The sequence below is a fragment of the Scatophagus argus genome, chromosome 1 (assembly GCF_020382885.2).
Source record: "Scatophagus argus isolate fScaArg1 chromosome 1, fScaArg1.pri, whole genome shotgun sequence".
Lineage (NCBI taxonomy): Eukaryota > Metazoa > Chordata > Actinopteri > Scatophagidae > Scatophagus > Scatophagus argus.
This window is the reverse complement of record NC_058493.1, coordinates 1539860-1552665: the sequence shown is the minus strand read 5'-3', so window position 1 is coordinate 1552665 and position 12806 is coordinate 1539860. Positions and strand designations below refer to the sequence as shown.

The window sequence follows — 12806 nt, the reverse complement described above, 5'->3', positions numbered from 1 at the left end:
TGGCCCTTTGACTTGTACAGCTTAAGCATTTGGCTTTGCTCCCTATTGATCACATTGATTCCCCTTTTTGCCATTTCAAGAATCAACTTTATTGAGTTGAATCTATGCTAAAATACTTACAAATTAGACCTATGACTAGCTCCCTATTTCTATTATTCTTCACCCTAGGTAACCTCCCCTTATCAAAATCCCAGTTTATTTATCATTAAAGACAAGTCCTCAACAAAAGTGAACTGTACCCTGAGCATTATTCAGGGCTCTTTGTCAGCATCGCTGTTGATACTTCTGCTGCTAACCAAGGAATACTGTCTATTTCCCTCCAAAAATTGGGGTGTTGGTACTCTGCTCCCACCTAGATTCACCTATATGGTGGTGGTGTTTTGTTTCAGTTGTGGTCACAACTATCAACTATCTTTATTCACATTGCTCAAAGTTTTGCACCCTATATACCAGGCATATGGACTGCTATGAGCCCAGTATAACCATCTCACAGCCATTCATGACCCCTCTCACAAACATGACATATCACTGACCTCACTCACCTCATTATTTTAATGTTTCACATAAGTGTCACACAATTTTCCTTTTAGCTATGCTTCACTCTGTCTAGTTTTCACTTTTCATGTTTTACTTGAATCTGTGGAGGCTGACAAGATAAGGATAAAATCATATTGTTGGTTTGTTGTTCTTTTTCATGTTCATTTGCTTTGAGGGATATTCTACTGGGGGGCGTCCCCAGTCCCAGATTTCCTTAAGCAAAAGTCTAGAACATAATGGCTAGATAATATTATGAGTCACTTCTCTTGTGTTTGTGTGTCTGTCTGACTTGAATCAAAATCGTTTTCAGAATATGCAGATTTGATTGGGTGAGTAGCATCATGTGACATAATTTCCAATAATTTACTATATATATGTGTACACACACAGACACACACATATATGACATATATGTATGCATGCCATGTATGCTATATGCATATATGCCATAGCTGAAACAAAACAAACAAACAAAAAACATACAAACCTAAATAAAATAAAATGTTATTGTTATTATTATACAGAGCACTGCATGTTGTATGTGTCTAAACGTGTGTGTGCGTGAGAGAGTGTGTGTACTCACGTGGGATCCTCTGTAGCAGTTTGGTGCTCCTCCAGTTCGTGGGCTTGTTTTAACCAGGGTGCTTTGGCCTCCACTGGCAGAGACTCTGACAGAGAAAAAGAAAAATAGCTACATCTCAGTTATCCCAAAATGCAAATGACTGCTGGATAGAAAATACACCAGTGGGGTCAAAAAACAGGCCCAAAGACAATCTGGCAAGAGCCCGTAGGAATGGGCCAGTAAAAATACTAAGTCGCTAATTAGGGAATGCAGAACAGGTGAGTGAGGAGGATGAGGATTTGTTACTGCTGCACAGACGCAAAACAGGGCCTGAAACAGTCGTATGCCACTTTTCACGCATATATTGTGATTTATAAAAACAAAGTAGAAGGGAGAATGTGCACACATGTACGTAACCCTTGACCCACGCATATGACTGTTTTGTCGCGGAGACGGTGAGGTGAAGCATGATTGTGTAATGATACCTTGTTTACTTTCATACTTTTAATTTCCCTTAATAACAAACATCGTACTGCACTTGTAGTGAACCATAACTATTCCATAAGCTCCATTCAGTCTGAGAGGAAAAAAGCTATCTACTATCTTAAATCAGTCTTTCCAATATTTTATCAGCATTGTCTCATCAGAAGAGGGGAGGGCCAAAATTATCATCAGTCAGAAAACGATATCGTGTAACTCAACTGAAGAGTTGTTGAACAGAGCCTCAACAGTAGCTAATATCCACTTTATCTATCTTTAAAATCTGCCTATGGAAATGAATGGGATATTATGATTTTAGCCTATAATTATTAAAAAATGCTGTAATGAAAGAACAGGAATGTAATGACAGATATGGCCTGTGTATTTTAACAAAGGAAAATAAGACTTCAGAGTTTATGATGCGCACTTGTACGCACCATGAAGCACCTCAGTCATACAGCACACGTTGCACACAAAGCAATGCGGATTTCAGTTTACGAGGTGCACCTGAATGTATCGCAAAGGTTCTGTGTCTGTGTAGAAATTTTGACACACACAGTAGCCAGAAACAGCACACCCACTAGAAACACAAAAACAGTTGCGACTTTTTCTATAGAAAGTATAGTAAAATTCCAAACAGTAGGGCACACTCACACCTTTTATGTCTTTACTGTTTAAACCATCAACCCCTTGCCGCTGACATGATATTGTAGGTACACTTTATGTATACGTATGTTTTCAGACTTAACATATTGAATCTACTTGCCATTACAGACATGAGGAAAATAGACAGACAGACTGTTGTCCGCCGTGTTTACTGCGTTTAAATTGAAATGAAACAGTCACAGCTAGTGAGGTCTCCGGTTTGTGTATAGAACAGAGTGAGATATGTGGGAGATAGAGACCCCATTCAGACCACTCCAAACTATGAGAGCTTGACTTGAGTATAATATTGTCAGTTCTATTATTATGGAAAAGCTCTCTCCTGGGATTTAGAGCCATACAGTACACGTTCATCTAAAACTATGAGCTTATTTGAATTAACAGAGTTTCAAAACTCCAGCAGTTCAATGAGCAGGAGTGTTCATTTAGAGCAGGTGATGGATCATAAATTAAGGCCACATGATGGAAGCTGATGCAAATGACGTCTGTTGTTTTTGTTTTTACGGTAAAGGTGGTGACTGTGGGCATTAAGGACAACACACACACACACACACACACAACCGCAGCTAATGTGCTCAGCGTGACTGGCAAAGAGCCAGAGTTACAGAGTTACAGCCACAGTGTTTTTCCAGCCCACCATGTATCACAGATTTGAACACACTTGCACTCAAAAACCATGATAAAAAACAAACATATTAACTTTACTGTAATATTTGTACTATATAACATGTATGTGATGTTGGGATCTCTGGCCATGCGCTCTGGAGAACAATAGAGCGGCCTACATGTAACTCATAAAGCCTGAGTTAGAGTGACTAACTGTTAGAGACCCCACTCATGACGTGCACCTAAGTCATAAATTCCTGAGTTTAAACTCAGAACCGGCACGGACATTGGCTGTGTGCCAGCCATCTCCACGGGGGTCCGAGGTGACGTCACTCAGGTAATAAAAGGTCACTGCGACCATCAGCATCGCTTTTTCCCGTGCGTGCTGTGACAGTGAGAGCTTCTCCAGGCTCTCCAAATGTCCAAACCGCCAAAAGGGAGCAACAATCAAACGTTTTGATTAACATCATTTTAGATCCCGGGTCACAGTTCTGCAACTCGCAGGCCGAGAAACAGACTGCTGTATTTTTCCGTAACTTTTCCTTTTTTTTACCGACGTGGATCGCTGAACAATCAGCTGATCGCACGTTAACGAGCCGCGCGCCGACTTTGTTAAGGACGAAAACAAAGTTTGTTAACTTTTCACCGGTGATTTTCTCCGCTGCCGCCGAGAGATCAACACTCCGCATCATCAGAATAACGGACCGCCAGCATCCCGCCGAGGACGACGCTGCGAACGTTTAAGCGGATCATTATTTCAAACTCCGAATGATCGGAGCAACGCAACGTAAGAGGCTTATGTCTGGGCAGAGATAGTGTAACGTAGGTTGTTTACACATGCTTTCTGTAACTTTTAAGTGCTGCATTCATTGATTTTAGTTTCCGGTCGGTCATTTCCGCCGTTTCAGCGAGACCGCGCGTCACCAGTTAAAGGACCAATAGCTGAGCAGATAAGCTCCGGTTTACTGACTCCGCTATTGTGTGGTGACACGCGAGTTTCTAAAGAATTAGAGTGGATTATTTTATTGGGTTGTGTTTCTTGTATTTTCTTTTCTATCTTTCCTCACACTCTTCTTTCTGAACGGTGAGGCGAAAGTCCGAGCACGCGATCACGAACCGTAACCAAGGGGTACGTGGCGCTCAAAGGCTTCCGCCCATCGTTCCCTTCTGTGACCACATAAGCAACATCACGTTGGTTATCACCATCTTGGCTCTGAATAATACGGCCGGCGTATTCTTCGGTAGTCATTTGGAGTTTTGCTGAGTCATCACTTGCGTGTGACTAGCTGTTAGTTTGCTGAGTCATCCTTCATGTGGTTGTTCATCCTGGTGTGCTGACCCCTCCTCATGTAGTCCTCCACCATTTTGGTTGTAGTTTCCCCACTCGCCATTCTGGTTGTAGCTCCTCCCTTCATGTGGCCATCCGCCATCTTAATTGTAGTCAGCCACTAGCTTGTTGTTAGCTGCTATCTTGTTAGCTGCTATCTTGCTAACCGCCATTTTGTTTGTTTTTAGCCACTAGCTTGTTAGCCGCTACCTGGCTAGCTTGTTAGCCCCCATACTGTTGTCATCATCTCTCTCTCTCTCTCACACACCCATACACACACACACACACACACACTCCTGTATATATGCACACCTATGTATAGATATACTCTTGTTGCTGTACCTGTGTTATCTTAGTTAATAGTTAATGTGTGTTGATAAAACTTAGATTATAATAGTGTTTATTACAAAGTGATACTTATCTATGGATGGTTGTTGCTGTTTAATAAATCCTGTTATAGTTTAACCTGTCGTTGTCTGTGGTTGTTGTGTATGTACTTGTGATAACAGCTGAATTCATGACAGCCAGTGCTCGGAATCATCCTTCACAATTTTAAGAGACTGCTTTCCCATTAATTAATTTGGCTATTGGTCCCTGGTAACAGGGTGGTGCCCCGATATTTATGTGTATTAAGCATACACTGATTTTACTTTAATGATTATTTCCCATAATCATTGACTCTCTGCCAATAACCAAATTGCTCCTACTAAGTCGCACAACATCATTGGTGCCCCGTGTGAGGCTGTCTTATTCTAGCTGTGTTACAGTATAAACACAATAACAAAAAAGGCAAAACCAAACTTTTCCATGGGTCCACCAACATAATTGGGGTCCCAGGTGAGTTTGTCTAATTCCAGCTGTGTTACAGTATCACCACAGTAACCTGCTCTGACGGTTTAGAGAATTTCTTTTCTTTTGTGTTGTTTTATTATTCTCCTTATTCTCCTCTTTTCTCAGAATTAGAGTGAAGAAGCCGTCCCCTGCATTTTTAATTGTTAACTATTAATTACGGGTACTAAGAGTATTGGTTGTGTTGTGTTGTGATTGCACTAAGAGGTGCCATAGATTGGACAGTGGATTACTAGGTTAAGTAGCAGAACACAGGACCGTGTTCTCTTGCTTTCCTGGATCTGTGAGTCCTGTTTTGACGTGCACTAACTCCTTTAGCATAAGGTATAGTGCTACTGTGTAACCTCAGTTACAACTACTTAGCAGCCATAGTTAGCCCAGCACATTGTTGATTTTGTAGGTTTGTAAGCCACAGGTTGAAGCCCACCTGTGCAACTTAAACTTGCTCAGTGTAGCAGTTTTGTGATTTTTGTTTTGTCTGTTCAGTGGAAAGACAAAATGAGCAGTAGGGATTCCCACACCCCAGGAGCTAGAGGCTCCCAAGAGGCAGATGACCTGGACCTGCAGGCCACAGTCACTGGCCTCGTGAAATTGGCAGTTAATGGCATGAGTGACCTGAACAGCTACAACGCTAGCACCTGTGATAAGAAAATACAGGAAGTGGTCACTTGTCACTTGTCCCTCATTTCTCAGATGCTCAGTCAGGTAACAATGCTTTATCACCGTAAAGCCCAGTTACAAGCTGCAGAGTATATGGAGCAGATTACAGTGTTGCAGACCAGATATCATGCTGAGCAACACAAAAACTTGATCCTACAGCAAGAGGTTAAGGACCTTAGGGATCAGCTGAGTGAAGTTAAGGAGGAAAATGAGACCATCCAGCAGGATTGTCCTTATTTAAATTTGCAGCTCCAAACGACGGAGGATCAGGTGAAAGCAGCCTTGATCCCTGATCCGTCTGATATTGTTTCTGACCCAGATGCAGCCCCTGTCCCAGAAGAGATGGTTAAAACGCGAACGGCGGACACCATGGAGGACAAGCTGCGGGCTGAACGACAGGCATCCCGAGCACGGATAGCCACCATATGTCAGGAGCTTGAGGGTGCTCGACAGACAGTTCGAGCCACACCCACTGATCTGAGGACAGTTAGTGGAGAGGTAGTAGCCCCTACTGAGATGCCCGACATGATCATTCTTGACCAGTACACTCCTCCACTGGTCCACCATAGGCATGGGAATGCCTCAGGCACAAGAAGTGCAACTTCATCAGCTCTCCAGCGCTCCATACCTGACTTTGCCAAAGGAAGAACCTCCCTGGAGAAAGGTGGACATCAGCCATACTCCTTGAGAGACGACAGGGACTTTGGCCCCACACCGGCCGACATGCCATATCTAGGGCGCCGCTCACGCCCTCACTTTGACCAAACCTCTTCTCCCAACGAAGGAGGAGTCATGGTCTTTCCCCCCAGGACTTGAGGAATCCAGAATCCTCAGATGACTCTGACGATGCCAGCACCTACTACCAACAGGGTCTGCGCATACGTCAGCTTGAATCTCTTGCAAGAGACATAGAGAGCTTTGACCCCAGGAACCAGGAGTCATCCATCGATGACTACTTGAGGGAGGTAGATCGCTGTCTCCTTGATCTTCCCCATGCATCTGCCCGGGAGAAACTTCGCTTGATCTGGAAAACCACCTCCAGGAGCGTCCGTGTCTTCATGGAGACTCTCCCACCAAGAACCAGAGACCATTACTCAGCGCTCTGCCAAGCCCTGCGGGAAGAATACTCCCACTACACAGACCATGCTTCCGCCACTCTTGATGCTTTTGCTGTCACGCAGAAGAAACTTGAGCCTCCCTGGGAGTATTACAGGCGTCTCAGAGCAGCATATTTCCAAGGGCGTAATGCGCCTGGATTAGAGGAAGAGCATGCTTTCAAATCTCTCTTCCTCCATAACCTGCATGAGAGCGTACGCTACGACGTGACCATGCACTGCCGCACTAACAACCTCAACATGCAGGAGATGAGGCGGTACGCGCAGCTGGCATGGGAAACACGAGTACGCCCAAGTAGGACAGCTGACAGCAGTGCCAGGGTACTGAGATCCAGCCGTCCGCCACTGCAGAGGTGGCACTGGAAGGCGGCAAGATGCCTCGTGCCCAGATGCAAGCGGGACCAGGTCCCCCGGCATACCAATCACTCCGCCCACAGGGTGGACACCCCAGTCAGAGGACCAACAGTCCTAACTGGTCACGAAACCTGAGCCCACCGGCAAAAGACACTCGCCAGCCAGACAGAAAGGTCAGGTTTAAATCCAACTCCAAACAGGGTAGGAGGTATGGTGGCAAAGCCCCACTTCCATTTAAAGAGGAAGACTTCCAAGAGGAAAGTTTAAAGAGCTTATAAGGAAGTGTGTGGCTGAGACGTTCAGATCGACCACTCAGGCCGCCTAGTCACCCAAACATACTCCTAACACCAGAAACCCTGTTCCTTTAATTGCTTTTCTTCTTTTTATTTTCCCTTTTGATTTTCTTATAGCATCACCAGCTGTATAGGATAGATTAACCCGACCAGCCACAGGGAAGGGGGGGTTGATGCTAACACACGCCCTGACTCACCTGTGGTGGTCACCATGGTTACAAAGCCACTCTCCAGACACTTCAGCAGGTTGCATATTGGACATCCATGAACAACGACACCAGAGGTTAAATTCAAGGGTGCCTTACCTGCTGTCATTTTTAACCAACATCCTCTGAATCAAGCACAAATTCAGGGAAAGGGGGGTCACCTTTTCATGTTCTAATCTTCAAGTCAGTTAGATTGAACCAGTCCCTAAATATACTGAAGGTAATAAATCCCTCCTTATAATTATCATAGACCTCTAGAAATTAGAGCTAGGCTCTGTTGAATCATAACTATCATAGACTGGCAGAATGAGCAACTGAAGTCTGTTTTGAATGTTGGTTTTGGCGAAACAATACACACGTATGCCATCTACACTGGTGTATCATGAGGAAGACTCCTCATTGTATTTTGAACCTTAACACATGTACCTGAAGAGGAATATCCACTGGGTCTGCCCCAGCAGCCATTTGTTAGAGATGTGAATGATCTCTGTGGTTTGAGAGTTGACTCACCCTAGCAAAATGCCAGGATACCGTGTCTGCAAGAACAGAGGAAAGTGAGATCCTCGCAGAGTGAATTGGCCACCTATGGTTGGTGAATACAGTCACCACAAAGCCCCATTAGCCTACGACCGGCATGATACAGCCACTAAGCTGCTGGCTACATTAGAATACATAGCCAATTCACGGATACTCCTCCTCTTCTTTCTCCTCTCTTTCTTTCCTTGGGTACCTACATTGAGCTATGCTCTTTTGAAATTGTGTTAAATGTGTTGTTGAAATGCCAATTAATCATAGTGGAGTTAGTTAGCTCATTATTCATATCTGCCCAGACTGTGCCTCAACTCTGTCCAGACATTAAAGCCTCAATGAACTCTGAATTAAAGCCTCAATGAACTCTGAGCTAAAGCCTCAATGAACTCTGAACTTTGAACTGTTGATCACTGTGTCTGCTCATCAGCTAACAGGAAGGAAGCCAGAAGGATGACCACCTTCAGCGCACATGGACCATTCGACCTTAGAGAATGTTGCTCTAAAGACCGTGGCCCCTACCCCATTCTTCAGACCAAAGGGGGGATGTTGGGATCTCTGGCCATGCGCTCTGGAGAACAATAGAGCGGCCTACATGTAACTCATAAAGCCTGAGTTAGAGTGACTAACTGTTAGAGACCCCACTCATGACGTGCACCTAAGTCATAAATTCCTGAGTTTAAACTCAGAACCGGCACGGACATTGGCTGTGTGCCAGCCATCTCCACGGGGGTCCGAGGTGACGTCACTCAGGTAATAAAAGGTCACTGCGATCATCAGCTTCGCTTTTTCCCGTGCGTGCTGTGACAGTGAGAGCTCCCCCAGGCTCTCCAAGTGTCCAAACCGCCCAAAGGGAGCAACAATCAAACGTTTTGATTAACATCATCTTAGATCCCGGGTCACAGTTCTGCAACTCGCAGGCCGAGAAACAGACTGCTGTATTTTCGGTAACTTTTCCTTTTTTTCTTCATCCGACGTGGATCGCTGAACAATCAGCTGATCGCACGTTAACGAGCCGCGCGCCGACTTTGTTAAGGACGAAAACAAAGTTTGTTAACTTTTTCACCGGTGATTTTCTCCGCTGCCGCCGAGAGATCAACACTCCGCATCATCAGAATAACGGACCGCCAGCATCCCGCCGAGGACGACGCTGCGAACGTTTAAGCGGATCATTATTTCAAACTCCGAATGATCGGAGCAACGCAACGTAAGAGGCTTATGTCTGGGCAGAGATAGTGTAACATAGGTTGTTTACACATGCTTTCGGTAACTTTTAAGTGCTGCATTCATTGATTTTAGTTTCCGGTCGGTCATTTCCGCCGTTTCAGCGAGACCGCGCGTCACCAGTTAAAGGACCAATAGCTGAGCAGATAAGCTCCGGTTTACTGACTCCGCTATTGTGTGGTGACACGCGAGTTTCTAAAGAATTAGAGTGGATTATTTTATTGGGTTGTGTTTGTTGTATTTTCATTTCTATCTTTCCTCACACTCTTCTTTCTGAACGGTGAGGCGAAAGTCCGAGCACGCGATCACGAACCGTAACCAAGGGGTACGTGGCGCTCAAAGGCTTCCGCCCATTGTTCTCTTCTGTGACCACATAAGCAACATCACGTTGGTTATCACCATCTTGGCTCTGAATGATACGGCCGGCGTATTCTTCGGTAGTCAATTGGAGTTTGCTGAGTCATCACATGCGTGTGACTAGTTTTGTTTGCTGAGTCATCCTTTATGTGGTTGTTCATCCTGGTGTGCTGACCCCTCCTCATGTGGTCCTCCACCATTTTGGTTGTAGTTTCCCCACTCGCCATTCTGGTTGTAGCTCCTCCCCTCATGTGGCCATCCGCCATCTTAATTGTAGTCAGCCACTAGCTTGTTGTTAGCTGCTATCCTGCTGCTATCTTGCTAACCGCCATTTTGTTTGTTTTTAGCCACTAGCTTGTTAGCCGCTACCTGGCTAGCTTGTTAGCCCCATACTGTTGTCATCATCTCTCTCTTTCACACACACCCATACATACACACACACACTCCTGTATATATGCACACCTATGTATAGATATACTCTTGTTGCTGTACCTGTGTTATCTTAGTTAATAGTTAATGTGTGTTGATAAAACTTAGATTATAATAGTGTTTATTACAAAGTGATACTTATCTATGGATGGTTGTTGCTGTTTAATAAATCCTGTTATAGTTTAACCTGTCGTTGTCTGTGGTTGTTGTGTATGTACTTGTGATAACAGCTGAATTCATGACAGCCAGTGCTCGGAATCATCCTTCACAATTTTAAGAGACTGCTTTCCCATTAATTAATTTGGCTATTGGTCCCTGGTAACAGGGTGGTGCCCCGATATTTATGTGTATTAAGCATACACTGATTTTACTTTAATGATTATTTCCCATAATCATTGACTCTCTGCCAATAACCAAATTGCTCCTACTAAGTCGCACAACACCATTGAAAAGTTCTCTATATGTTGCGTGCTTTGGAGATTTTTAAAATGTCTGTGTATCATAATGTACATGTAAATGTTCATGCAATACTGTCATGTATTTTTTAGAGTGGATACCAAGTAATTATTGTTTTATTAGAGTAACGGAAAAATGCCTTGTGTTTGTGTTAGCCCTCTGCTGCTAATAAATGCTACTTCTTCAACCAATAGAGCAATATGTTTACAAGGAAGTATACTGAAAATGACATGAGTCGTTTCTGAGGCTTAAATTCCTATCCTTTGTGTTCTTAGTTATTACTGTCGTAGTGTGCTAGTTACCTCGGGGCTTGTGGCAGGCAATAGGGACCAGACAGTCTTCTTTAACATGAGGTTTTAGTGATGCTTCACAGCCTCCAATGTGTTGTCCACGATGGTCGATGCACAGGACCACCCGGTAACGCAGACCACGACCACACGTGACTGTGCACTACAGTGGGATGGCAAAACACACACGGCCACACATATTATTCATTTTACAAGTGGATACAGTCAAGTCAAGTGATTTTGGTCTGAACAAAAACAGTTTCATTAAACATTTCCAGAGTACAACTTACAACATGCCTCCCAAAAAAAATAAATAAATAAGGCAGCCAGCGTAATTATTATTATGATTATTCTATCCATCCATCATCTAAACCACTTATCCATGCAGGGCTGAGGCGATGCTGGAGCTCGATCCAGCTGACAACTGGTCGCCAGTCAATCGCAGGGCTGACACACAAAGACAGGCGATCACACACACTCATAAACACTCACCTATGGGCAATGTAATTAACCTAATGTGCATGTTTTTTGGGGGGAGTGTGGGAGGAAGCTGGAGAACCCAGAGGAAACCCACGCAGGCACAGGGAGAACATGCAAACTCCACACAGAAGGGCCCAGACCGGGATTCAAACCTGGAACCCTCTTGCTATGAGGCGACAGTGCTAACCACTGCACCACCGTGCTGCCAAATGATTATTTTAGGTTATTTTGACACATGTAATGGGGAAAAAAAACAAAACAAAAACAACAAACAAAAAATAAAACTCACTAACCTGAGACCATTCCATGGCCACCCACTGGGGACAGGAGAAGGTGTTACAAATCTGTCGGGTGATAGGTCGAGGGGAATGGGTGCACTTCCACTCCTCCACCTGGGAGAACTGTCCATGGGTGTCCTCCTCCACACACAGCACGCTGCGATCCTGCCAGCCGCCAGCTTCACCACAGGACACGGAGCACTGAGTCCAGGGACCCTGCTCCCAGCTGCACACACACACACACACACACACACACAAAGGACAGGGGCCAGGCTCACTGAATGCGTTCTTGGGTCATTTCATGATGTATGTAACATTGTTTGGTAACAGCACTGGTTGCATCTGTATTATGTGTCTTGACGATTGTATATAAACATGGTCAACATGACAGGTTCCCAAACTAAACATTTCATGTACATGTCAAAAACGGGGGGCAGCCGTGAGAAGCGGCTTGTGATCGGAGGGTCACCGGTTCGATTCCCCCACCAGACAAGCAGGAAAAATTTGGGTGTGGTGGAGTGATTAATGCGAAAAATGCTCCCCCCCTTCATTAGCCGGCTGATGTGCCCTTGAGCAAGGCACTTAACGGCCAATATGCTCCCCGGGCGCTTGATGCTGCCCACTGCTCCTGTGTGTTTCACTGCATGTAATTTGCTGGGTCAAATGCAGAAGACAAATTCAGTGTGTGTGTGTAAAAATATATATACTGTCAATAAAGTGATGATTCTTCTTCTTCTTCTTCTTAAATGGATTTTTTCCCAAAGTTTGTTTCAGTGATTTCAGTTCTTATTGCTTTGACACATGTTCAAGCGTTCAGTTTTTCTCCTAAATTTGGTTAGTTAGTTAGTCAGTTCTTTGGTGCTATAAAAAAGGGGCCAAAACATCATGATTGACAGCTGATTGTGTCAGACAGGTGTATGGGCAGGAAGTAGATTCCACAACTCCACCACTGTCACATAGCAGTTACCAACAAAATTACAGACATTACAGACATAAACAGAAACAAGTGGGGCACCAGGCTTGACAGACCATGATTCATCATTGTTTCTGCTGCCTGTGCTGTGTGGTAAAATAGAACTGATACACATTACATGACAAGGCAAACCAATAAAACA

The 12806-nt window shown here is 44.4% G+C and overlaps 1 protein-coding gene across 2 annotated transcripts in view; it reads right to left on the bottom strand.

Moving 5' to 3' along the window:
* The window catches only part of adamtsl3 (ADAMTS-like 3), a 188923-nt gene that overhangs the window by 27350 nt on the left and 148767 nt on the right, over positions 1–12806 (bottom strand). Inside the window, exons 13-15 of one of the 2 annotated variants that reach the window (XM_046387226.1) lie at positions 11707–11917; positions 10949–11096; positions 1121–1205 (exon numbers count right to left, since the gene is read on the bottom strand). In XM_046387226.1, coding sequence (XP_046243182.1) covers positions 1121–1205; positions 10949–11096; positions 11707–11917 — 444 coding nt within the window. Of the gene's footprint in view, positions 1–1116; positions 1206–10948; positions 11097–11706; positions 11918–12806 lie in introns of those variants that run through there. The other variant, XM_046387311.1, reaches the window with a different exon arrangement.